Here is a 27,681-nt window from a genome sequence, read left to right as displayed (position 1 = left end):
GGCTTTAGAATAGATGCATGATCTTACGTGGAATGGTCCCATTCTTATTTCACTGAATTGTAAGAATCTAATATAGAAGGTGAAGTTCAATTCAATAAATATTTATTGACTACCCACAACACTTTTACAATGCTAGAGAACCAGAGATTTGGTGAGGATGGTAGTGTGTTCTTTGCCCTCAGGGAGTCTTGTTGGGCATACCGGTGGTTACAGATATGATCATATAATCACAGTGTACCCAGGTAGATTGGTTCAGAGCAAGAGTCCTAACCACTAATTACCTATAGGATCAGGCAGGTCATATGAGGAACGGACTGGGTCAGAAAGATAATGTGGCATAGTGAAGACCTTACTAGAACATTGGCCTGCTATTACTAGATCCTCTCGTTTTTCCAGCAAGAACAGCATTTATTATTTTTCTATGAATTCCGTCAGATTTAAAACACTGTGTGGAATCAATAAATTTTGTCAGTAGGAGTCAGAGTTGGTCCATAGTCCAACATCTGGTTGTGACCTCTGAGTCCGACCTTAAAAATCAGTTAATACATCTTATTTTGCAAACAACGCTCAGCAGTGGACCTTCCAAAATGACACAGCCTCCATGCTTGCATAGCTTTACTTTAAAAACAAAACAAAAAACAAAGAGGATCGAACCAGATTGCTTTAAATAATGTGTCTGCTTAAGCAAAGGATGATCAATTATATCCCCCAAAGTACTTTTCCACTCTCAGGAGCTCTGTGAGTGGACTCATTAAAGAAGTCCAGAGATGGTTGACAGGAAATTTAGAGCGAGCTGAACAGGGCTGCATTGCTCCCGAGCACTTTCCAATAGCAAGTCTGTCTACTTTATTGCAGGGCCCAGAGCTTCCCCCAAGACCGCCTGATAATAATTTGGTATTTGGAGGCTCCTGTGTCACTGCAGGAACTAAAGGAGGCTAAATCCATGCCTGATGGAGGAGAAGAGTTCTATGGTTATCTGCAAATTGTGGCCAGACAACACCTTGACGTCACTCCTTAGCTTCCATAACCTAGCCAAGCAAGAAGTTGCCTTCCAAAGAGAAAGCAGTGTGCTCTAATGACTAAGCCCTCAAAGTGCTATGCCACTGTAACTCTAGACCCATCTCCTCGACCAATCAGGATGGCAAGATGGAGCTGAGGGGCTCAGCAACATCAAGTCTGGAGTTGGTCTTTAATTCAACTAGTCTGTGTAGACGTGTCTGAAAACCACATCATCTGACAGCATGGGGTGGTTTCCCAGTAGGAGTCACAAACTCGGCTCAAGGGCAGCCGTGTGCTATCCTCTCCTTGACTGCTGGGAAAGATTTTGACAGGGTACAGCGGAAATACACCTTCTGAGCTGAAAAAAAAAAAAAAAGAAAGAAAGAAACAAACAAAGAAAGAAAGAACCACTAACCAGCAAAACCCTCCGAATCAGCAATCTGGGGTTCATTTGAAGGGTGGGATGCGTTATAGCTTCCCCTGCCAGAAAAGCAAATGCTATAGACTTACTGTCATCCCCAAATGTGTGTCTTTCCTAGAGCAGCCTTGTAAATTAGTTAGGGTCCTAGGCCTGGGGCCAGAATTAAATTAGAACTGTCTCTGAACATGAACTGTATGTGTTTGTCCTTGTAATGCATGCCCTCTGCGAGTACCTAGGGCTGTAACTCCCTGCGGCAGACACATATAAAGAATTCTGACTTCTTCCCTTTGGTTCTGCTTCCAATGAAAATGGATATTTATTGACTTCCTGCAGAGTGTGCCATACTTTTCCAGGTATTATAGTTCGTGTGTGTGTGTGTGTGTGTGTGTGTGTGTGTGCGTGTGTGTGTGTGTGTGTGTGTCTTCTGATTGGCTTCATGCTTATTAGGCAGTTATGTAGATGAACACAGATTCCTAGACCAGCTAAGACTAGGGAAATAAGACATAATAAGGACAAGGCGCGTGTTTCACTGTAGTTGAAAAGATCACACAGGGCACTCCTCCTGCTCCCCGTAACTGCCATTCCCACACCATCATCGTATTGCCAATAAGGGGAGGATTGGAGGCAATATTTTTCACACATCTGCGGAGTTTTTAAACATATTTGCAACGTTACTTTGAGTACCCACGAGCACAAATTCTGCATCACGTCCAGGACCCCAGGAGCTCGTTCGATGAAAGGATGAGGGTCCTGAGAGTTCCCCGGGCTTATCTTCAAGCCTCCCTACAGCTTGTGCCTCGGGTCAATTTCCATGGTCAGGAATGGGATTTAAGACCAGGTAGAAACAATTGCTTTAGCACCCTTCTCTATCTTTTGCCTATTAATTTGTCTTTCAAAAGTATATTTTCGGGGCACCTGGGTGGCTCAGTGGGTTAAAGCCTCTGCCTCCAGCTAAGGTCATGATCCCGGGGTCCTGGGATTGAGCCCTGCATCAGGCTCTCTGCTTGGCAGGGAGCCTGCTTCCCTTCCTCTCTCTCTGCCTGCCTCTCTGCCTACCTGTGATCTCTGTCTGTCAAATAAATAAACAAAATCTTTAAAAAAAAAATAGTATACTTTCTTCTAAGCATTTAATCGGCCAAGTAATAGCTGCTTGGGGAACTGTTTATATCCCTTTGAAGGCTGTGACCTGCACTTTAAAAATAAGCATAGCCCATTCTGCCCAGCGAGTGTTAGGACAGAGGGAGAATGCAGTTATTTTCGGATCCTTAGAAACAGCTTCGTTTACAGCACCCGGGGTTGACAACTCGTCCCTCGGGGGTCTTCATGGTTCGAATCTGTAGGTCCCAGTCTAATTCTGTCTCCCTCTTGGTGCCATAGTTCCCCATTGCTAGCTAGAACAGCTTGATATCATATTCTCTTTTCAACTCCAGAGGAGATGGCAAGAAGCTATCAAATAATGCTTTAAAAAGCAACTTGAGTTCCCTAGAAGAAAGGAAATGAATACATGCTGCATAATTACATTTAAAATGTCAGCCATGTTACAAATTCCACTGAGATGAAGGTGCGTTAGCAGACCCATTCCAAGCGCACTTAGGACTAAGTGAGATAAGAGACATCATTTTATCAGCATTTGACCGCTGGGTGATATTATTTGTTCTAAAAAAAAAAAGAAGAAAGAAAGAAAGAAATTCCAGCCTGTCATAGGCTACCTGGACCTTCTAGAGAAACCACTCCAAGCCTACATCGAATGGCTAACAGGGAAAAATGACTGTGGATTGAGGGGGACACTCCCAGGGATGTTCTCAGAACTGTTTTTACTTGCACACCATCCACCAGCCTGAGGTGGATCTAGACACGCGCCCCCCACCCCCCACCAACTGCAGACACTTCCCTCCGATTTCACCAACTCATCTGTGATGTCCTGGAAGCCTGCCAGTAGAGGCAGGATCCTAATGCATTTATTCTGGGCCTTGCCCCAGGCCCAGCCCCCACCGGAGCGCGGGGACCAGCAGGGGGACTGGAATCAAGCCACACTCCCAGTTTGGTTTCCGGTTGGTCACCCTTGCACTCGCCGGCAGATTGTGGACGGGGCCAGCTCAGCAAACACAAATGCAGGGGAGCCTCCTAGGTTGCTAGGAGGCCCCCCGCGACCCAGCTGCTGGGAACAATTGAGTGCTCCCTGTGGTTAAGTCGAGACGGCACGATGGGAGGTTTTCTGGGGCGTGACGCTCCGTCCTCTATGGCAGATCTTCCAACGGAGGGCAGGTTTCCTCCTTATGATGTGTGGACTTTCTCCATCTTCGCTCATTCTGCTGGTCCCAGAAGGTGACCCACCGTGGCTGGGCTTCGTCCCCCGTTATCCCCGTTAGAGTTCTCCACGTTGTCCTTCCGGTCACTCATGTTAGAGTTGTTCGTTTCAGTGTCCTTTTCCTTGGCCGTTGTCACTTCCCTTGAAAAGCGGGTAAGATGAATTTGCTCCATACTAGGGACAGGAAAGAAACGGAGGGAGAACTATGTCTTCGTTCAACCTGGTAGCCAAGCACAAAGGCCTTCTTACTGCGAGGGCCCAGCCCCTAAGTGGGACCCCCCTTTGGGGATCCATGTTGGGTCTCTGCTCTCCTCTCTCAGCTGAGACATGGCTGTGTCTTTTGAAATGCTTGAACTCCTCAGAGGGGAAAATGGGAAGGCTGTCCTTGTGCCCAAAGGAAAAAGGAATGTGGGAGTTCGAGTGACCACCAGGAACGAGAGGGTTCCTAGGAACCCTGTCCTAGTCAGTCACCCTGGGCAGGTATAGGCCTGGTGATTGCTGCTGGTAAGACAGAATTAAGTCTTACTTACTCCCTGAGAGGCTTCAGGTGCCCCCCAAATGAGGTACATTAAAATAAAAAATAAATAATATAGGCTACAGTAGGAAATTTGGAAAACATAAGAAATAAAGATGAAATTAAAAAATCAGCCATAAGTCCACAGTTAGAGATAGCAGCTGATCTCGTTGGAGTACATAGGTGGCTTTCCAGTCCCGTGAATATCCTTTTAACATCCTGTGATATACCGTCGGTTTTGTCTCTGCCTTTACTTACGCTGGGCTTTGTGCCTAGTTCTGTAGTAATGGTTCACCCTGGGTAGATTGTGCCAGAAGGTCTGTAGGAAGCATGCTGAGTATATTATTGCCAGTGTCAGGGTTCCTGTTTATTTGGTGGGATCCGGGGGGCTAAGGTAGGCTGGGGGGCTGAACGTGGCCACTTCACGTCTGGTCTAGGGGGACCCTAAATCCGAGTGTTTGGCTCTCGTATGGTGAGTGTCATAGAGGAAATGAGGACTATGTTGTGAGCTGGGAAGACTCCAGAAGTAAGAGGCTCCTTGTTCTGCCAAGGCAGGCTGACAGCGCTGGTTTAGGGTCAACACTATCAGTGACTCCAAATGTGGTTCGTTGCTCAGCTGAAGCCAACGATTACCTTTTGTCCCCCAGTCGTCAGCCCGATCCGCTTAGCTCCTCTCAGGGACCTGAGTGCACTGAATCTTACATCTAGTATGTTTCCCATTATCTATTCTCACATTAGTTACCATTATTTCTTCCACCCAGTGTCCCCACGCTGTGCGAGGACCTCTGATAAGCTCGAATGTCCCCTTAGCCATTCAGCCATACCTAAACTTAATGGAGTCAGCTGCCTGATGTTCTCCAGAATTTTTACCCTGAAAGCCTTCCTCTTTTGGTGACTCGGGCATCAAGGCCTGCACTGGGTTTCTGGCAAGGGGACCTCCAGCAATAGTATAACTTAAGAAGTATGTCAGGGTTGGATAAACACTGAGAGAGTCTAAAAATGAGTTCAGAACAGAGAGATTCCTATCATTTTTAAGAGATGAGATTGGTGTGAGCTTGAATCGAAGCAGGGGCAGCAGGGAGGGGAGAATTCTAGGAAGAAAACAAAAATCGAATGCTAATGCCTAGGGTCTAAATTATTCTTATCAGTTACTGTACACACTATGAACATGGGTAGACAGCAATCTATCCTGTTGCTATTACTTAGCGCAATTATTGAACCATGCCATTGACCTTCTGGGTGTGTTAAAGTGGAAACCAAGCTCATTATCAGGGGATGAGGATATGTAGACTGAGTCCCATAGTCCTAATGTCCCAACAAAGTGGTTGATGTAGAGGGGACAAGATAAAATCCTATGCTGCCTAATGATATCAAAAGAGTTCATCTCCTTGTTAGAGAAGGCTTTTTCTAGAGCAGATTACGCAGTATGTCTGCGGGTCAAATAGGCAGAGACAGAATCATGGAGAAGCCCCCTGAATTGTTTTCCTCCAAGAAGGTTGGATGTCCACATCCATTTCTACCCTCATACCCAGTTCTCTTTCCACCCTTGCTCCTGACCACAGTTCACTTTTGGAGAAACAGAAGTTGGCCTTCTGTCTGTTGCTGAAAGAACAGAAAGAAATTAACATGTTACCCAGAGACAGGACTCAGATTCTTACCTTCTGTTAGTCGAGTACTAAGTGGCTTCATACTGTTTCTCTCTTGGTTTATAAATTCCTTCTGAACCATAAGTATCCATCCTTCTGCCCCTCTCAAGCTGCCACTCTGCCTCTTTTTCCTGGGGTTTGGGAACCATGATGCTAAGGAGCACATTTCTTCCCAGTTCCTACTTCCAGCAGCACCATTTGCTGATACCTACAGGAGCAGATCCACTCCTGTCTCCTTGCCGGAGCCTTATTGAGAGAGGGCCCTCTGTTTCTCCCCAAGGGTGTTTCCCTCCTTAGAGCTTTTGTTTTGACTTTGGTGGTAAAAATTCCTCTATTGACATATAAGGTTTTCTTTCCTTGAGCCCAGCTAGACTTTTATCAACATTGGCTTGGGAAGAGGAGAGCAGTCATTTCATCAGCAAGAAGTTGGCAATGGGTTGCTCTCCCTTAGATTCCTGAACTGCTGAGCTTGGGGAGGGAGAAGATGGCAGATTAGCAAAGGCAGTAAGATCGTCCCTCACTTCCTGAACGCTGCTTCTCTTCTGGGCTCAGTGTACTCTCTGCCTTTTCCTACACATCACACCCCACGTTCCAGTTGAAGTAGATCCTGGGCAGATTTTGGTCTGACAGCTGACACATGGGTATGGCTGTTGGTGTTAACATTTCAATGCCATTGTGGTACTGAGGGCAGAGTTTCTGTGTGTGGGCAGAGCTCTGGAAGAGGTTGATGGGGGATGATGAATTTTTGGGGCCCACACCCTCTGCCCACTTTTGGAGGAAGGGCCTTGAGTGGAGATGGATGCTGATTCCATGCGACATCTGGGGGTTGCACCCACCCCCTCTCCGAGGTCTCCCCGCTTCCCCACCACAGCCAGTGAGCTTCCGGGGGCCAGACGCCTGCCTGCTGCCTTGCCCTGCAGGTCTCAGCCCTTGATCCTTCTGATGCATCGTCGTCTGGGGGTGGGTTCGGGAGAGGTCTCTGTGGACTGCTACACTCTGTTCCACTTTATTTCCCTCTCTGCTCGGATGCAAGAGAGCAGACCTAAAATGTGACTTAAATTCTTTTACTCTGTTTAGAGACTCCAGGGCTTGTCTATGTGTGAGTGAGCAGTGGAGCTTGGAATTCTCTATTATGTGGACATGTACATGTACATGGAATTGAGATCTGTTGTATTGGAACTTGTGATGTAGTTGATCATTCAGAGCCAAACACGTTTACCAATAAAGACAAGTGTGAGATCCATGTTTCTGTGGCCTGCTTTTGTCACTTACCAATGATTATTCTTACATGGACTTGAGAAGATAAACTGAGTGTTGGGATTCCAAAAAGTACCAGGAACAGCTGCGTAGAGGTTGTCCCCACTGGTGAGCTCCCAAGCAGACTCTCTCTGCTTTCATGCAGCTCCCTGTGCACCAGGGAGGGTCAGGACTAGGGTAAGGCAGGTGAGGGCCTTACTAGGGCACAGAATTTAAAGGGGCACCAACAATCACAGAAATCAAGATAAATAACATTTTAATGCCAAAATAAATGACAAAAAATAGGGACCCCTCAGTGGCTTGGTCCATTAAATATCCAACTCTTTATTTCAGGCTCATGAATTTGAGCTCTGCATTGGGCTCCTACTTAAAAAGAAAAATAATATACTGGGAGCCTGGGTGGCTCGGTGGGTTAAAGCCTCTGCCTTCGGCTCAGGTCGTGATCCCAGGGTTGTGGGATCGGGCTTCGCAAAGGGCTCTCTGCTCAGCGGGGAGCCTGCTTCCCTTCCTTTCTCTCTGCCTGCCTCTCTTCCTACTTGTGATCTCTGTCTGTCAAATAAATAAATAAAATCTTAAAAAAAAAAGAACAGAAAAATAATATAAAAATAAAGGACAAAAAATGCAAAAAATCTGCAAGAAACTATCAAAACTTTAAAGAAAAATGGGTCGGAGAGGGCTGGGATTAAGTGAGTTGAGTCCTGCAAGTTCAGGGTCAGATCCCGCCTTTCTTTAAAATTTTGTTATTTTCTTCATTATCGCTGTTTGCATTAATTTTTATTTTGAAAAATACCGCATTAAAGTATTATGCATCTCAACCACTGAATTTTGGGCTTTTTCTTAAATTTTGTGCAGAAGGTGAGAATCTCTTTCCTTTCAGTGCTAGGCTTGTCCCTGGGCACAGGCTTCTTTCTGACCTGGATCTTGTGTAAACCTCGCCATGACAAAGCCCAGTTTTGCATGCATGAATGGTTGGGCTGATTAGTGTCTAGTCTTCTCTCCCTTCCCATATTCCTGGACTGACTGACCTTCTTCACCTCTGCCCCGTCTGACCCTGGAGAAATACTTCGCTCACTCCCTTTTGCCCAGTCAGCTCAGCATGGCCAGCATTAATATCTGCAGAGATACATACACTCTCATCTTCTCACTGCATTTTTTGTTTTGTATGTGACTCTCCAGAGTGAGGAAATGAGCAAGGCTGCAAAAAAAAAAAAAAAAAAAAAAAAGAGGGAGAGAGACAGAGATTCTTTCAAAAAGGTAGAAAAGATAAGAGGGTCAGGGGACCTTTCTTGGTAACTTTGAGAAATAGTCTAGGGAAGAAAATTAGATAAAAATCTAACATACAAGTAAAATTCTTTTTTTTTTTTTTTTAAGATTTTATTTATTTATTTGACAGACAGAGATCACAAGTAGGCAGAGAGGCAGGCAAAGAGAGAAAGGAAGAAGCAGACTCCCCGTGGAGTAGAAAGCCCTATGTGGGGCTCGATCGTTGGACCCTGGGATCATAACCTGGGCTGAAGGCAGAGACTTTAACCCACTGAGCCACCCAGGTGCCCCAGTAAAATTCTTTTAAAAAATTTATTAGATATTGTTTTCTTTTCCCATATTTGGAGTTTTAGCATTACATTAGCTGAATTAAAGATATAGTATTTGAGATTTAAAATAGTTCATTTTCACTTAACCAGTTCTTTAATGTCACAAGCCCCTTTTGTAAAGTCTGCATTTTTATTATCATTAAACAAGCAGCATGTAACGCTTTTGACATGCCAGGCCCTGTGAGTTGGCATTTCCACATTGAAGAAAACAGGAATCCTGGTCAATGCTGCAGAACAGATTTTATTACTCTGTTTTACAGGTGAGCAAACTGGGGCCTGGCGAGGTTAGGAGAATTACCAAACCCGAATTATAACCCGAACACAGGGGAGAGTTTATATTCAGGCCCCGAGCGGCCTCCCTAAAGTCTGCGGCTCCTTCATCTAGGCTAATGTTGCTGCTGACCTTTTCCAAAAATAATGTCTAGCAATTTTCTAACTCTGCGAGAGGAATGATAGTGTTGGCATTGCACCTTTCATGTGAGCTTATCAAGGTGGGCTGAGTGTATTAACCTTCAAACACGAAGCCCAGGGAATGCCATACGGCAGGTAGTGAACTTACTGTTGGTATAAAAAGGAGCCAGGAGTCGCTGATCCCAGGCCCAGTTTCGGATATAAGGGTCAATCGACCCAGGGCCTGCTGGCTCACCCGTGAGCTTTTCTCCACAGAGTCCTTACCAGAAATACGAAACAGTCACGAACAATCAGCCCTCATTCTTTCATTTAAATCACATAAAATCTCAGCTTTTCCCCTTCTACACTCCTTTTTTGTTTCATTGCAGAAACTCCTAGGAGAAGCACCCCGTCCTGTAGACACCTCTGAGTCTTTCTGGAATGCCTTCACTCTTCTGAGATTAGCACATGTTTCCTAGGTGAACGTGATATCCATCTTTCAGAGGCCAGAGTTCGAAGAGTGTAAAGTGTTTTAGGAGCAAAGGGAGGTGCACACATTTACTGAGTTTCTGTAGGCAGTGCTGTGAGGGTTGGGGCACCCACAGTTCCCGCCTGGTCACCCTGTTCGAGGGATCCCGAGAGGACACAGAGGCGAGTAATGCCTTCTCCCCAGCCATTCCACAGGCAACTGATTTCGATGCCAGCTGCGTGTGAGCATCTCGTAGGACAGATGAGTCGCTTTTCTGGCTTACACTCAATGACTCATTCTTTCGCTTCCCGTGCAAAGATTCCCGTTTCCAAACTGCCTTGTTGAAAAGGGTCAAAATTCTTATAGATATTTAGCTTCCGGCGGGGGGGCTCTCTTTGAAAAACATGAGTCAACACTCATAAGTGGCATTTCTTCCATTGGAAGAACACAGTCAGGAGCTTCGTAAGGTCAGGGGACATCAAGGAGCCAACACACATTCATATATGTGACCAGTACCTCATGCTCGTTTTTAAAAATAGTAACACCTGTTCCCCAAAACCTCAGAAGTCTTCACTGGGCTTGACGAGCACAGAGGAGCTAGAATGTTGAGGTTAGTCAAAATGAACACATTCTTTTCTGACCCAGCGTTTACTCTCTCTCTCTCTCTCTCTTTTTTTTTTTTTAAGATTTTATTTATTTTATTTGACAGACAGAGATCACAAGCAGGCAGAGAGGCAGGCAGAGAGAGAGAGAGGGAAGCAGTTTCCCTGCCGAGCAGAGAGCCCAATGAGGGGCTCAATCCCAGGACCCTGGGATCATGACCTGAGCCGAAGGCTCAGTGGAGAAAAGCTCTGTGGAGAAAAGCTCATTAACCCGCCTGAGCCACCCAGGCGCCCCCAGTGTTCACTCTCTTAATTACCTCAATAGCTTAGAGAAGACCCAAGTATGAATTGTTCAACCGCAGTTTGAAGTCTATTGTGACAAATAATGATACAATCAAAATATGATTTATTGGAGATCTCCAGGCCCCCTGAATGTCCCCTTCCTTTGCCTCTATCAGCACAAGGTGCGGAGCTTGGACTGCCTTTTGGGGTTTGTGGAGAGGTCGCCCAAGAATGTCTTGGAGAGACTAACTGGAATGAGATCTCAGAGGAAAGGGGTTGGAATATTTCCAAGGAGAGAATCCAATAGATCTTTGCTTCCCCTAGAATGGGGGAGGTGTGAGCTTCTGCATGAACTGAGGTCCATTTGCCAATACGGAAAATTTGCCCAATGAAATGAAATAGAACAAATCTCTGACTGACTACCCTTCCTGGAACATTAACAATGGAAGTCCAGGGTGGGGCGGGGTGGAGGGGAGGAGGAGAGAAGTTCCGATTCGGCTCAGCGTATGTGGCTGCACGTCTCTGGCAGGTGATGAATGTGTGTAATCAGGAAGTCACGTCCTATCCAGGAATCCAGTGGCAGTGGGTCGCTGAATGATATTGAAAACTGCAGATAGAAGTACTTACTGACAATTTTCTAGGTTTCTTTTTTTTTTTTTTAAGATTTTATTTATTTGACAGAGAGTGAGAGAGCACAAGTAGGCAGGGAGAGAGGGGGAAGCAGGCTCCCTGCCGAGCAGAGAGCCCGATGCGGGGCTCGATCCCAGGACCCTGAGATCATGACCTGAGCCAAAGGCAGAGGCTTAACCCACTGAGCCACTCAGGCGCCCTGACAATTTTCTAGGCTTTTAATCATGGAGCGTTCTATGGGTAAACAAGTGCTTTGGCATCTCTGGCTTCTAGAACAGTGCCCAGGACATGGTAGGTGTATAACAAGCCTGATGAATAAATGAGTGAACAGATGGAAGGATAATTGTGTCTGCTGTATTTGTAACCTCACTGTAGCTCTGAGGAAAAGCTCTACTTCACCGAGTGTCAGGCATGGTTAAGAAGTGAAATGCCCCTCTGATTCTCTTAGGAGCAGAAGTTAGGCAGGCTTCCCATTTGAATGGCATGTTGTCTACACCTGGGGCCTTGTCCATTCGCTGTTGGGCTGAAAACTTTCTTCCTGTTCTTTCCCTTCCACTTCCCAAATGGTTTACATTTTGAGAATTCTCCTAGATGGTTTTGTAAAATGGGTTTCAGGCATGATCATGCTCTATGCTTTGTATAAGGAGATAATAATGTCTCAGAAGGCCTCATGTTCAAGTTCCAAAGGTGACTTTATGGAGGAGAACTGGTCACAAGAGAGGCACACAGAGGCTTCCAGAAAGAGACCAAAAAGAGAAGGAATATGAGCCCTGAAAGAAGATAAATTCTGGAAAAATGAGAACAGACTGACCCTCAGGGACCAAAGCAATGGCCACTGGGCAGATTTGAAGTTCAGAGACCAAGAAAGGGCTGCTTAGAAAGATGATTGGGTGCCCTTTGTCTAAAAGAAACCCATGGGGTGCCTGGATGGCTCAGGCAGTTAAGGATCCAACTCTGATCTGGGCTCAAGTCATGATCTCAGGGCCCTGGGATGGAGCCCCACATGGGGCTCTACACTCAGCGGGGGGTCTATTTGGGATTCTTTCTTTCTCTCTCCCTCTGCCCTACCCGCTTCTGGCATGTGCTCATGCACTCTCTCAGATAAATAAATAAATAAATCTTAAAAAAAAGAAAGAAAGAAAGAAAGAAAGAAACTCGGAAAGGTCTAGGGAAGGGGAAGGTGTGTCAGATGGCTCCTTCCTGGGACTAATATGTAAGTTTCAAGTGACTATTTATCGTCAATACATGTCAGCCACTGTGCAATGGGCTCTACATACATCTATCTTACTTCATTCACACAGTTGCCTTGCAGGAGGTATTATTATTACATTAACTGCACAGTGGAAAAGATTAAGAAACAGAAGAATTAAGCAACTTGCCCAAAGACCTGCAGCTACTGGGCAGAAGAGCTAGGGTTAGAGCCAAGAACATGATGGACCTAGTGTCCGTCTGTCTGCCTCTGTTTAGCCAACCAGAGCCAGTCCTCTCTCATGCTCCCCCAACATGCACACATGGGCCCACAGAGGATTTGAGGCAGTTCACATTGGGAGTCTAGCTAATGTAACTAGTGAGATGGTATATCTACAGTGTTCTCATTTTGCCCGTAGTTTAAATCTCCAGACTTCCTCCTGTTCTATCAAAAGTACTTTTTACATTCTAAGCAACCTGTGATGACACAGTAGAAAGACCAGGGTCTCAAGGGTTCATCTCTGATGGAGAGCTACCCAATGACAGCTGCATGGCTTTGGGAGGTGACGGTAGAGCCTCCTGGTGGCCTTCTGTTTGAAGGCCGTCTCAAAGACCCAGAAAAGCTGGGGGACACCACTGTTGGAGGAGATCGTACCTAGTTACCCGTGACGCTGCACCATCCAGCTAGCCAGCCAGCTCTTGGCAATCATCAGCAAGCAGAAGCTTTTGGACTTGTGATCCTCACTGTGTGGTATCTCTTGTTCTGTGTGAGGGTGCATGTGTTCATGTGCATGTGTGTGATGGAGGGGGTAGAGAACAACTGAAGATACTAAGAATCAAGTTCTTACAACCATATCTATCAAAATTGAGTCACTAGAAGTGAGGCCAGATAATCTGTATTGTTAAGAAGCCCCTAGAAGATTCTGATGCGTGTTAGAGTTTAGGATTGTTGCTCTGGGCCAGACTCACTATGGAAGTTTCTCTTCCAGAAGGACCATGAAACTTGGTGAGGTGTGGAGACAAGCACTCTGGCTCCAAGCTGGTTCTTTCGTTGCCAGTGAGTTTTTCCTGGCCCCCCTTCCTTTGCTGACATTGGGCTGCCCTCTCTGGTCTGCAAAAAGCTTTGACAGGTCTTTCTAACATGGAGATATTTCCCTCATGATGGGTTGGGACATCAAAGTGGGATCTGGAGGACAAAGTAGCATAGGGGCTCAAAAGGCATTTAAGGAATAGTTTTGTTATTTTAAGCATAAAAGCAGTGTCTTCATGATAAAAGAACTCCTATTTCCAAACGTTCAGTATGGAAATGGACTTTGGTAACCAGATATGGTTACCATTCAGGAGGTGAGGGTTCCTTATGTACTGACAATATATCAGACACAATGAAACAGGTAAGTAAATAGCAGAGGGGAGGAATTTCTACTTTATTATTTCAGAGACACATCATAAAACTACTAAAATACAAAAACTTCTCAACTTTACTAGTTGAAGAGGAAAAGATCCTCTAGTCACTTGGCTAATTTTATAACCCGCATCATCAACAAAATGCAGAAATGCCCAACCTGGGTCAAATTAGGCTCAGCACTTCTGATAATTCTGTATCTAAATGGTAAGAAACTTAAAGTTTGCTTTAGAAAGTCAGGTTCACGAACTCAGTTATTTTCTTCAGAGAAAATATACTATCATAACGCAGAATGGTAAGAATGTTGATTGCTACGTAACTTAGTATTTGTAGTGGAAGGAATTACTGGGATCTGATTTCATCCCTCCCACAAATTCTTAAGTTTCTTTTGGAATTTCATCTTATGTGATTTGATCTGTGCAAAATAATGTAAGAAGAGATAATAGGATTTAAGGAGAGAAATGATTGAATCATCGTGTCCCAATAAAAAGTGGTCAAATTGCATTTTGCTACATAATGAATTCTGCTCCAACTTACTTTGACATAAATAAGATTGGGTAAGAGAAACCAGAAGTAAATCAAATAAATTAATAAAACTATCGGAGCTGCTTCAATTTTGTCCCCCAGACAGCGTCTGCTTATTTGTATAACAGAAGCTGCTCTTATAAATTAAAACCCTGGCACGCCACTCCGTTGAAAGCAAAAATTTAAGGAAGAGTTAATAAATTCTGGGGCCAGTTTGGGGTTCTTTCTTTCTTTTTTAAGATTTTAAGTATTTGTTTGATAGAGAGAGACACAGCGAGAGGGAACAGAAGCAGGGGGAGTGGGGGAGGGAGAAGCAGGCTTTCTGCTGAGTAGGAAGCCCTACCTGGGGTTTGATCCCAGCACCCTGAAATCATGACTTGAGCCAAGGCAGCCGCTTAAGGACTGAGCCACCCAGGCACCCCTAGGGTGCTTTCTAATTTCTCCAATATCAATAGTCCCTTTGAAAACTGAAATTTGAAGCCTGGAAGAACAAGATTCAACTCTCAGCTAGTCTGTCTGTCTCTCTTTCTTTCTTTCTTTCTTTCTTTCTTTCTTAACAATAAGATTGCAGATACAGACGTGGATACAATATTGATGATTAGCTGTTCTTCATATTTTCTTAATTATACACATTTACTGAACATGAGGAAGGTTTTTCATTTTGTCTAGACGGAGGCTATGTCTCCATTGGCGTAATGTATTACGGTATTTGTGAGTCTTGTGCAAAATTGAATTTGCATCTCTGCCACCACTCATAGGGAGTTCATTATCTTGCAGTACAACCTCTGGGAAAAATACAATTTTCAGTGTTTAATGAAACTGTGGTCTTCTCATAATGCTTATGATGCTTGAGCAATTTGTTAGGCACAATTTATCACAGACGCTTAACACTAATTATACTGTGTATAGTGCCAGTAAGGGTTATTTAAAATATTTCCTTTATTTAATGTATTTCGTTGCAAATAGGATATTTTGCAACTGCACTATTATTTGTATTTTTCAGAACTGACGTGTCTTCTCCAAATGCTAAGCATAAAAGATAAAGCCATGGGCGCCCGCATGGCCCAGTCAGTTAAGCAGCTGGCTCTTGGTTTCAGCTCAGGTCCTGATCTGGGGGTGCTGGGATCGAGCCCTGCCTCTTCATCATCATCGTTGGGCTCTGTGTTCAGGGGGGGCGTCTGCTTCAGGATTCTTTTTTTCCCTCTGCCTCTCCCCCCACTTGCATGCATGCCTGTGTGTGTGCTTTCGCTCTAAAATAAATTAATTAGGGGCACCTGGGTGGCTCAGTGGGTTAAGCCTCTGCCTTCGGCCCAGGTCATGATCTCAGAGTCTTGGGATCGAGCCCCGTGTCAGGCTCTCTGCTCAGCTGGGAGCCTGCTTCCCCTTCTCTCTGCCTGCCTCTCTGCCTACCTGCCTACCTTCCAAGATCTCTGTCAAATAAATAAATAAAATCTCTTTAAAAAAAATTAATTAAAAAGAAAAAGATTAAGCCACTAAGCTAAACATACAATGTGTAAATTATGTTCTACATGTGGTCGAAGTAATGGATGGGAAAAACCAACCTTCTTGATTCCAGCTTAGCTGAGGTCAGGTAAAAGGAGCTGTGCCTTGACCGGCCTGAGATGTGTCTCCGGGATGAACTAGAACTTTGTGACTCTGGGGTAGAGAGGATGACTGAGGCCCCTGCAGGCTCTTCACCTTCAAAATCTGTGATCTAATACAGCCTCATTGATCAAAAAATAGTTAGCGTTTTATAGATGGCTTCACTAATTGGAAACCTAAGAGACCAGAAGCCTATTTTCCAATGATCCCTTGAAAATGAGGCTTGAGTGACAAATCATTGAAAGGGAATCAGGTCTGAATAGCAGGGTCGAGACCCCGAAACACAATCTCCAGCTATTAAACAGTTTTTTGAAGGATGGCAATTGCACACTCACTGTTTCAGAGACCCTAGAGCTTTATGTTAAAAACACAATTTAGATGTCCAATGGACCTCGTACTCTTTGTGCAGTAGTAAACTGAGTACATGAAATGAACTTATAGTAGAATAGAAGTTATCCTTTTTTTTTTCTTTTTCTTTTTTGCTTTTCAGAATCCTGAAAAGCATTATGAGAAGCACATGTGAAAGCCGGAAGCTGAAGTTAGTTTGGGCAACTTCAGAAGAAAAGGTGTTAAGAGGACCTATTTCTTATGAGGCTTGTTTAAACCAAGCATTTAGCATGGTTTTCTGGGAGCAATCTCAAAGATGTTATGCTTTTTTTTTTTTTTTCCAATGGTGAAGTTTCCACCAACAGTTTATTTTATTTTTAAGATTTTATTTATTTATTTGGGAGAGAGAGCACAAGCCAGGGATGCTGCAGGGGAAGAGGGAGAAGCAGGCTTTCTGCTGAGCAGGGAACTCGATCCCAGGACCCCAGGATCGTGACCTGAGGGGAAGGCAGATGCTTAACCAGCTGAGCCACCCAGGTGCCCCTGAACCAACGGTTTAATTAGCCAGAAAGACGAGATCTTCAAAGAACTCAGAACACATTATGGGTTGGGATTGGGATTTTAGCTCTGTAAGTCCACACTGTGTGTTTCTGGAGATGGAGATGACTGCTAGGAAAGGTCCTGACTAAGGCAAAGAAATCCATGCAAAGGAATTCCCATAGCGAGAAATTTAGGATTTTAATATTTTGTGAGGTTGGCATGTATTCCCATATTTTGCTTCAAAGGAAAAATTTCAGTTTGAACTGTGGATCCATGGAAAGTTCTTCTCAAACTTAAGGAGCTTTTGGTCCCCTAACCTACTTAAAGCCCAGCATTTGCTGGTTTGAAAGTGTGCGATTGCTACCAAGCATCGCCTAGGCTTGTTGGTCAAGTCCAGCCGTGGTTGTTATCACTCAGACTCCAAGCTTCCACTCCAGCTCGGTGCCTCGAACTGTTTCAGACCAGTTTTGCCTTTGGAACACATGCACATTCCATTTGTCCCACTGTGTAGCAGTATATGGGACTTGTCGTTGGATTCTGGATGCCAAATGCCTTTCCCTGAACACTTTGAATGAGAAGATTCTTTCTTGTCTGTCTGCCCACACTACTCCCATTACCTTTATCTCAACCCCTTTTCCTTGACCTGACCCTTTATCAGCTTGAAACCACTTCTTACTTCTAGATTTTGCTTAGTTGGTATTTTCTGGGCCACAGAATAGTTTTCACTGGGTAATATAAAACGGAGACAGAGTGAGCCAGGAAGCAGATGTCTCTTGGGTGGTGTGCGTCTTCGAGAGTTGGAATTTGAAGTCTCTGTATGAAAGGAACAGTGAATGGGTGTAATTAGTCAGGCTGATGAAGGAGTAAAACCTGGTAAGCAATTTTTTCTTGACTGGCTTAATGAAAAGCATTAGCGATCAGTTTCTGCCTAAACTAGCTGAGGGTAAAACAAGTGTGGGGTTGGAACAAAAGATAAAGATCCGCGTGGGCTTGGGCTCTGTTCCCGAGAATACGTTTTGCTTGGGCGGAAGGTATGTGGTTCAACCAAAAAATAAAAAAGAGAGAGAGCAAGAGAAGAGGGAGAGAGAGACCAATGACTTGTGGCACTTCTTCATGTATTCTATTTTAGAACTGATGTAGTTCAAGAAACGGAGTGGGTTCTTGTAAAGACCCAAACTGGTCTTCTGAAACCAAGTGGGAGGGTCCCGTTCATTTTCTTCTCATCCCATTGAGCCGAGCACTTTCCCTAGGTGAGCGTTCAAGACCTAGTGAATTTTTTAAGGATTGGCTTAAGGTTATTTCCCATTGCCCTGCATCTTCTGGTTGTGTGAATCTGGCCTGCTTGTGTGAAGGGTCTGGAGACACTCCTGTCCAAGTGACTAGCAGGAAATTAAGCGCCCCCTGGAGGGGATATTTTCCTGCTGTGAAAGTAACTGAAAAATAATACACTGGCATTATTTATGACAACTAGTAGAGGCCTTGGGGCCAGATGATGTGAGGTTCAAGAAGAAAATAATCTGATATCCAAAAACAATAATGGCAACATCTGGAGCTTGGCCATAAACTAAGTGTTCCTCACACAGAAGACCGTAATAACACTCAAACTTGCATCCAGAATGTGATCCAACACAATGTTTCTCTTTCTGGCTGTCACCAGTTATTGCGTCTAGGGGTATTGGGTGACCATCAACAATAAAATGGCAACATCCATCTCAGATTGGCTTTGTTATATAGATTCCAGCTTTCTGCCTTGGACACCACTAGAAAAATCTAAGTTGGGAAACCGGAAGGGCTGGGTCCACATTTTTTTTCCTCAAGGAAAAGATAATTTGTTAGTGTTATTTGAAGTTACACATTATTTCCTTGGTATAGATGGGGGACAGATGGACACTGAATCTTGTTTTGTGTTCTATTTGCTTAAGATTCAAGTACTCTTTATAAGAAGTGACAAAACCCATTTTTTTTTTTTTTAAGGTACTTGGCTTCTTGACAAATCACAGAGTAGACCAGCAAACAAAACAAACCCAGCCCGATTACTTTCCAAGTAGTTAATAATGCAAACAAAATTCAGCCAGGACAAAGAAAGCAGAAGAAAATGTTATTCTTGGGTTCAGATGCTAGAGATGAACATTGACAGAACTTAACCAGTGTGGGAAGAGAAAGGAGAGGAAACTTGTTTGGAGATGTACTGTCTCTGAAGTGTTTCTAGCCCAGCATCTCAGCTGAAGTTCATGTTTAGGCAATTACTTATGGATGAGGAATGTGAGTCAAGGAGAATTTAAGTAAAACTCACAGTCTTAGCAGAAAGTGGAGGAGACAGGATGGAAACTCAGGTTCTGCCTCCATTGAGTGTCACCAACCATCCTGTCACCAACCCCACGGAGATCCTAAAGTGATTGGATCACAACTTTACAATGTTCCACACACTGTGAAGTTGACCTGACCCTAGACCCACTTCAACCCATAATGGCGGACCGGTGGGTCCATAATTACAACAAATCACAGGTTACAAAATCTGCTTTGGTTTAAATCCCTGAAAATCTCAACCTTTATCTGTTGACTAGATGCCTCATGGATAGAATTTCTCCATTTGTTATTAGTGATGGCTGTGACTTTTTAAAATGGTTCTCCATTTGTTATTAGTGATGGCTGTGACTTTTTAAAATGGTTCTTAGAAAACAGATTCTTTTTCCTTTCTGTAATTCTAAAATACCTACCCTCGATGCATTGAACAGTACCCCCAAATGCTTTTGTATGTTAGACTAGCTACAACTTGAAAATATCATTGATGGCATATTCTATGGGTATAACATCTTTAGCCGTCACCAGGAGGAAGTGACAGCTGTGTTGTCCTTACAATGCCATCATTATAACCTGCCTGGGGGGAGACAGTGGCATCAGGGGACAGTGGCATCAGGGGACTCTTGCTCCTGGGTGACCTTGACACATCACAGAACCTCCATCAGCCTCAGTTTTCACTCTGTGGAGTGACAGTAACAACAGCATAAAAATTCTAATGGCTGCTCTTCAGTGGGGGGTGGGGGGCTCTTCTTAAGAGCCAGCTGCTGTGCTAAGTACTTGGCCGACTTCATGGCAGTATGCATGAAACAAGGGCAGTAAGGCCCACCTGCGCTGGGGCTTGAGCATCCTCGGTGATCTGGAATGCATCTGATGCATCTAGCACAATGCCGGGCTCATTGTGGTCAATAAATGTCGTTCCTGTTCTCCTGTTTCCCCCCTTTCCTTCTTGTCCTCAGCTCAGGTCACATTAGGTTCCCGGTCACTCCGGCTCTGGCACTGGGACATACAGGTCCATGGGTGTGACTGCTCAGTGCTAATGACCATGACCATTATCATCCTTCTGGGACTAGTTCACAGCTGGCCATATGGTGGGAGGCTCTTAGTGATCAGAGCAGGAATTTGGGAGAAAAATTCTTCAGGGATCTGGAAGAGAGTGCCAGATACAAATGAGCTTTCTCCATCCATAATGTGTCTTGAAATGATCTCATAAGCAATCACCTTGGTAGGAACAGGTGTGATTTAAAAATGCTTATTTCTAATTGTCTAACAAAGGTTTAGGACACAAAGCTCTTCTTGATCATGTAACAGCTAGGAAATACACCTGAATCTGGGGGATTCTCTTCTTGTGAGTTATATTCCCAGGACATGCTTCTTGATCATCTTCACTGAAGTATCCTGACTGGTTAGAAGTCTCAGCGTGTTGCTCTAAAATGTTTTCTTCAATTAAAATATTTCTTTGAAGTCACAAATTTTATTGTCATTTGGTTATCTCGTTCTGTGTAACAGACTACCTCCATCTTGGCAGTTAAAACAAGAACAGTTTATTATTTCTCACAATTCTATGGGTCGATGGTGGTTTTCTACTTCATACAACGTCCGCTTGGACATTAGGAAGGTACAAAGTGGTCTCTTGCCCAGGCAGGTGGTTGGTGATTGCTGGCTAGGAATTTTGCTGGGAAGGGCCTTAGTTCCCTCCATATGTACTTCTCCACATGGACACTTTTGCTTCCTCATATCATGGAAGACGTGAGGTAGTCAAATTTATTATAAAAAGCACAAGAGTGAAAGTTGCTAAGTCTTCTAGGGGCTTAGAGTCTAGAACCAGCCTTGTCCCACTTTCCCTGCATTCCTTTGGTTAAAGCAGGTCATAGACCTGCCTGAATTCGAAGGAAGGAACTTACACAAGAGCATGAAAACAGGGAGGTCTGGCACACTGGATGTCACTGAAGTATCAGTCTACTACAACATGGGAATTGTGGGCACTGTTCCAGAATATATCTGTTATATTTTAGTTTAAAAATATATCTGTCCAAATAGTCAAGTGAAATAAATTCTTATGGAAGTTATGGCAATAATCATTCCCTGGTTTTATTGCTTAACCTTGGCACACTACCATGGTCATAATGTTTGGGAAAACAAGTTTCACAGTTTTTTTTTTTTTTTTTTTTTTTTTCTCAGCTGAGTCTTGGGTCCCAATAGGGCTGATATGGGAGGAAAGTGGGAAATGGCCCAGACGATAGGTTCCTTTATTTTTCTCGCTTAGTACACATCTATGGCTGCATCCCAAAGCCAATAGCAATGATTTTTAATGCTGTTCATGTCCATGCTTTCCCCATTTAACCCCTAGAATTGAGAGTTATAACTTAGAGGCTACAAAAATATAAAAAGGACCCTGGTTTGATCATATGTCCAGGGATGGAACTTAACTTGTTTGGCTCAGCCAATATGTTCTGCTTGGAAAAAAAAAAACAAACAAACCAAACCAAAACAAAAAAACAAAGGATTCTTCGCCTGCATGTGTAACATTGGAAGTATTTTTTTAAGAGGTGAACTTGGTCCAATATGATAGTAAGATGAATATAGACTAGGGGAGCTCTAGGGTATGGTTTTAGTAACCCAGCCTGATTCATTTCTCTGATGGCAGGGGAGTTTTTCACCCTAAGCAATAACAAGGATACTTTGAAATAGCATGGCAGCCAGGAAACAAATCATGTATCTAAATGTATCTGCCCTTATTTCAGGTCAAAGTCTGCAAATTATCCAAAAGACATATTTCTTGCTTAAGTTATCTGAGCTCTGCTGCCCACCCAGAGCTGTATATCACAGTCCAATAGAGCCCAGAGAGAAGCAGCGGGGGTGGAGGGCGGTCCCCCAAGTGCATAGAATCCACGCAGAGTGCGGGAATCGCTGTGTTCCCTGCTGTGGCTAGCATTCGCCCCGCCTCCCATACCCTCAACTGTCTGGGTGACACACTCCATCTGGTACATCCGCCAGACTACCACTACCAACCCGGAAACCTGACTTCTGAAAACTGGAATTGAATTTCCTCACCCCCTCCCTATATTGTAATAATGAAAGTTTCGAACACACGGAAAAGCTAAAGGAATTGCCCAGTGAACACCTTAGAGACATCTGGAATCTGCAGTGAATCGCTCTCTATCCTAACAGCCCATCGGTTTTCAGAAGCATTTCGCAGTAGAAAACAGGACTTTCCATCCTGAAGACTTCAAGGAGCACAAGCTAGAGTTCAATATTTACTTATGGTTTCTTTCTTTGTCTCTTTCTCCCTCCCCCTTCCCTTCCATCTTCTCTTCCTTCCTCCTGTTTTTCCTTCCCTCCCTCTCTTTCTCTTTCTGTTTTTGAGACAAAAGTTATGGGCAATGAAACAGACTTGTCTTCAATGTCCTGTTCCGTGACCTTCGACACATGCGTGCTCCCATGTAACCTGAAGCCCCATCACGATCCAGAACATACTATCACCCCACAGAGTTTCCTCCTATGTCCTCCCCGTTAATCCCCTCCAGCCACACTCCATCAGACATAGTCACCGCTCTAATTCTTTTCAACCCACAGACTCATTTTGCCTGCTCTGGAGTTTCACGTGAATGGAAGCCTCTAGCATGTATTGTATGAGAACTAGGCTTCTTTATCCCATCCTTTTTAAAACTCCTTGGCCTCGGAGGCGTGTTGCCCCTTTTGCTGCCTCACAGAAGCAAGAACAGTGGCTCCAGGAGTCATCCCGTGGGATGACTCTCAGTTTGGGCGCAGAGGGTCCTGTGTCCTGATACCAGTCCCCGATGTCAGAGCCTGCAGCAGCCTCTCATTGACAAGGTGGCTGCAGATGTGCAGGCTGGCACCAGCAGGGGACAAAAAGCACAGCGTGCCCCTCCAGACCCCGTGGATCCCAGCCGCGGCTGTGTTTATTATCATGTTGGCCTTTCGTCCACCAGCCAGGCTCTCTGTTACTGATTTTATTTATTTATTTATTTATTTAAGAGATTTTATTTATTTGTCAGAGAGAGAGAGGGAGAGAGAGCAAGCACAGGCAGACAGAATGGCAGGCAGAGGCAGAGGGAGAAGCAGGCTCCCTGCTGAGCAAGAAGCCAGACGCGGGACTCGATCCCAGGACGCTGGGATCATGACCTGAGCCGAAGGCAGCTGCTTAACCAACTGAGCCACCCAGGCGTCCCTGTTACTGATTTTATTCTGCTTGTTCCATGACACAAAGGAGGAAATCGTTTGCCTTGGAGCACGCAGTGTGATCCGTGGGGAGAATGGTGTGTATCTCTGGAGCAGGGTGAGGCTGCTTGGCCAAGTAGACAGATGCTGCCCGCTCTTCCTCCAGCGTCAAGAGAGAAGCAGCGTGCCAGCGCTGACATTAACTCGGAGGCTTTTCCAAACCCGCAGAGCGATTTTGACAACAAGGAACAGGTCACCCTACTTTCCGAGACAGACACGGTACATTCGGTAACAAAGAGAGGGCAACACATATGAAATGCACTCCAGGAGGCTGCTCCCGCTAAGTGTTGCAAGGAGAGATCTCATCAGGCTGTTAAATCCAGGAGACCAGACCGCGGCGAGTATGTTCCCAAGGCTGAGCCGCTTGGTGTTATTTGGATAAATGAAAAATCTAACAGGTGCCCAGAAATTGCATGCACGGCTCAGACCCCACGCTTGGAGGGGTTTTAATAGTCTGCATTGCACACCCACATTAATCTAAGAGAGCTGCTGCCCCAGTGCCTTGAAAACATTCCAACTGTGAGCTGGTTCTCTTTGTTTTGCATCTCACATGCTTAATTTAATGGGACACAGTTTGTATAACCAGACCAGCAGCAATCACGCTTATCTTCACTAACAGATGATTTTATTTAGCTCTGTACGTTAATGGGTCACTGGCTGCTGAGCCAAGGCAAAGTTGAGCAATTTGGGGGGCTTAGTGCAGTTCTAGCCAACTCAACTTTCGGTTCTATCTCATTACACGGACCAGTCAGATTCTGCTCGGCGAGTAACAGAATGGATTGCCCCCACTACCACCCCATCTCCACTTAAAGTCCTATCTGAACTTCAGTGCCTGGCTTAAGGCTGGCCCAGAGCAAGCAGCTTTAAGTTTTACAGTCTGGAAATATGGTGGTCGGGTGAAATTATCATCCAAGCAAAATAGTTTGTCTACAAAAATCTTGCTAGGAAATCTCATTTACAAATATATAGAAGCACGAGAGATGACAGGCATCAAATGAATAAATTGCCGTACGCATCTCAAACCAAGAGATTCTACTTATCTTCTTTAATATTGTCGATGATGGCTTCGAACAACTATCCAGGATGGGGGACACAATCTGTAAGTCCTTTCCTATAATTAGTTAAAGCAAAGACTAATAGAGAGAGGGAAATTGGCCAGGCATCAGAGAAGATAAGGCGTTCGCAATTTGGCTTGGCTGAAATATGATTGCAGGAAAATATATAGATCTATGATTATCCAAGCTTATCCAGGCAATAATGGGAAAAAATATAATCCTCAGCTAACAGGGCAAGTAGGGACAATACCTTCACAGTTTACTAAACTCAGGACGAAGAGAAGCAAGTAAGGGGTGGAAGACAACAGGATATTGATGATAAGACAAACAATAAAGACAGGAGGCTCATTGGACTTTGCATTCTTTTTTTTTTTTTAATGTCTTTTAAGTCTTAAAGACCTATTTTGTAACTTTCCAGTCCCAACTTTTAAGCAATTATTTTGATGCCGAGATTTCTACTTTCCCTAAACCTGGGGATGCTTGCTGCCTGGATACAATTTTAGAGGTGAATAGGTTTGGAAGTTCCTGGCAGTTTTGACCCATTCCCTGTCTTGTTCACAGCAGCAATCTTTGATGAAAGGCTTTTTTAATTGCTTTTCCCTGGAAGTGATTCTCCCCAAGCAGCTCTCCCCTTCTGCGTTTCATCCTGTCCTGGCAGCCAGATAGTGGAATCCTAGGAGGGGAAGCGGAATTTTCCCCAGGTGTCTCTGGAGCCCATGGCCAGGCACCCAGAGCAACAATGAAGAAAGCAGAGGTTTTGGGGGGTGACTGTGTGGTTCAGTTGATTAAGCATCTGACTTTGGCTTGGGTCATAATCTCCAGGTCCTGGGATCCAGTCCCACATTGGGCTCTGTGCTCAGCAGGAAGTCTGCTTGTCTGGCTCCCTCTGCCTCTCCCTCCATCATGCTCTCTGACTCTCTCAAATAAATAAATAAAAATCTTAAAAAATAAAAAAAAGAAGAAGAAAGCAGAGGTTTTTCAGAAAGGCAGTGTCTGTATATGGGGTTGCCTTGGCTTCTTGGTAAGGTTTAAGGGCTTTTAAACTGATGCTTATCGTCTCTTTAAATGTTAAAGAAGGAAGCCCCTTCGAACCCCTGATGGCATTCAATTACAGTCATGATTATAAAATGTCTCAGATCTTTGGGGAGTGTGAGCAAATCAATAGAGTGTTGCAGGGAAGGGATCATAAAGCTCTTAAGGCTTGCCTTTGCTGGGTTTTGCTCCCTTCTCCCACTCACCCCGTGGGAGGAGAAACTGTAGTACAAAGGGGTTCCTTGCTGGGTGGAGGGCGTGTGGGGATTGACCGCTCAACAGCAACGGACAAACCGTGCCTTTCGATCTTTAGCTCATTGGATGAGATTCTTAAAGGATGTGGTAGGGCACTGCTCTGTTCTCTTGCGGAAGACCATGTCAATTTCTACAGAGCGTTTTCCTAGGATTCTTAGGCTGCGCCATTGGAGTAAGCCTCTCTCTGTCTCTGTCTCTGTCTCTCTCTGTCTCTGTATCTCTTTCTCTCTTGGTTGTTATTGTTCTGTTAAGACAGGTTCTCTGGGAACCAAATCAAAGATGGTTGATTTGTTTTTTTTTTTTTTTTCTGAACAACTCAGCTTGGGTTACGCGCACCGCTGAACTTCTGGAAGAAATCATATAGTAGTTTCGATTTAGTGGCTGACTGGTCATTCAGGTGAAAGTGCATGGGCGCATTTGTTCAGCAACTATTTGTTGGGCTCTCTTTGGTGCCAAGCCCCGTGTAAGAATGCACAAGCTCCACGGGGGGAGGGATACTGGTTTCCTTTACCCACTGTCATACCCCAGTGCCCAGACACTGCCTGTCTTAGACGAGTGCAGTCACATGTCGGATGGACGGAGCATGCGTGATAGGAATTCGAAAGCACAGATTTTTGTCCCTCAGACTAACCCTCTTCTCATGTCATGTGAAATCCCTCAAAATGGGAAGGAAAGAAGAGATTTCATGTTAGTTCTCTATGGTGTGTCCCTAAAGCGTTGTTGTGTCCTGTGGTATTCGGGTCTCTGCAGCCTTTTTACGCATCTCCGAAAGGAAACTGCCAGAGGATACGTGCATTTAAAGACTCTGCTTGTGAGGAGCCTGGGTGGCTCCGTCACTTGAGTGTCTGCCTCTTGATCTCCGCTCAGATCATGATCTCAGGGTCATGAGATCAAGCCCCACGTCAGGCTCTGAGCTTTTGGGATCTGCTTGAGATTCTCTCTCTTCTTCTCCCTCTGCCCTTCCCCTACTCATTCACTGTCTCGCTAAATAAATAAATACAATCTTAAAAAAAAAAAAGGTTCTGTTTATGTTAAAGAAATAGGCATTTCAACAAAATGCCTTTTTCTCCTGTTCCTTTTGACTATACGTATACGTAAAGTATCTCCTATCATACTTTATTTGTTGATTTATTTATTTATAGAGAGGGAAAGCGTGGAAGAAGGGTGGAGGGAGAGGGAGAGAGAGAACCTTAAGCAGGCTCCACTCCCAGTGCGGAGCCAGACTCGGGGCTCGATCTCACAACCCGGAGTGGCTCCTGGTAAGAAGGATGGTGAGGATGGCCACTAGGACAGGTGAGAGTAAATGGGTCAGGGGAGAGTCAAGGCAGCACTTGGGAATTCCACGACAGTAGCTGGGAATTAGAAGCAGGAGGAGTGGGCATCACAAAGTAGGGGGGCACCTTCCTTTCGTAGAATGGCTCATCGGTCTGTTCCTGGAGTCACTGTCGCAGCTCCAAGAAAGCAATGAGGTTATTGTTAATGTCATTGTGCCCCTTTGACACAGGAGGCAGCCAAGGCCTGGGGTTGAGGGGGTGGGTGTTGTGACTTCTTGTGGCTAGACAGCTCAGCAGTAGAAGAGGTCCCCTTCTAAGCCCAGGTTCTTCACCTCCAGGCCCTGTTTCCCCCAGCACCCTGTGCTGTAGGCATTGCTGTGGCATCATTTATGCTGTGGTTGTGACTTCTGCTCCAAGGCCTGTGACACCCGTCACCATGGTCACTTGCCTGCTCTGGCACCGGAGTCCCGTGGGTGCTGGCCCCTCGAGTCCTGTCCCTGGTCACAGACAGTGTGAGGCTGAGGACAATACCTGAACCCATGTGGGACTGGGACCATAGGACCCAGAAGGACCCAGGAGGAAGTGCTTGCTCCCTCCGTGCCCTCAGCAACCACTTCTTCGGGGCCCTTCTGTTTGATGGCTCACGTGTTGGCCACTCACGTTGGGCAGGGTGGTGAATTCTACCTCGCTCCTGCCACATGGGGGTCCGTGGATAGCAGAAGTGTTGGCTGAAAATTCCTGTGCTGGAAAGACCCAGGGATGTTTGCGTCCCTGTAGCTGGAGGAACCACAGCCTGCCCTGGGGCGGACGGACCCACTGTCCTGGGCTCAG

General features: G+C 45.0%; 1 protein-coding gene across 2 annotated transcripts in view; it reads left to right on the top strand.

Annotated features, from left to right (window-relative positions):
* The window catches only part of NTRK2 (neurotrophic receptor tyrosine kinase 2), a 325,605-nt gene that overhangs the window by 182,253 nt on the left and 115,671 nt on the right, over positions 1 to 27,681 (top strand). The window contains exon 13 of one of the 2 annotated variants that reach the window (XM_032307205.1): positions 856 to 1,780. The exons of the other annotated variant lie outside the window; for it this stretch is intronic. Within the exon in view, the coding sequence (XP_032163096.1) occupies positions 856 to 884 (29 nt within the window). The 3' untranslated portion in view covers positions 885 to 1,780. Of the gene's footprint in view, positions 1 to 855; positions 1,781 to 27,681 lie in introns of those variants that run through there. 2 annotated transcript variants of the gene reach the window in all.

Source organism: Mustela erminea, chromosome 12 (assembly GCF_009829155.1).
Source record: "Mustela erminea isolate mMusErm1 chromosome 12, mMusErm1.Pri, whole genome shotgun sequence".
Taxonomy (NCBI): domain Eukaryota; kingdom Metazoa; phylum Chordata; class Mammalia; order Carnivora; family Mustelidae; genus Mustela; species Mustela erminea.
Note: the sequence above shows the minus strand (reverse complement) of the source record. Positions and strands in the feature narration are given on the sequence as shown.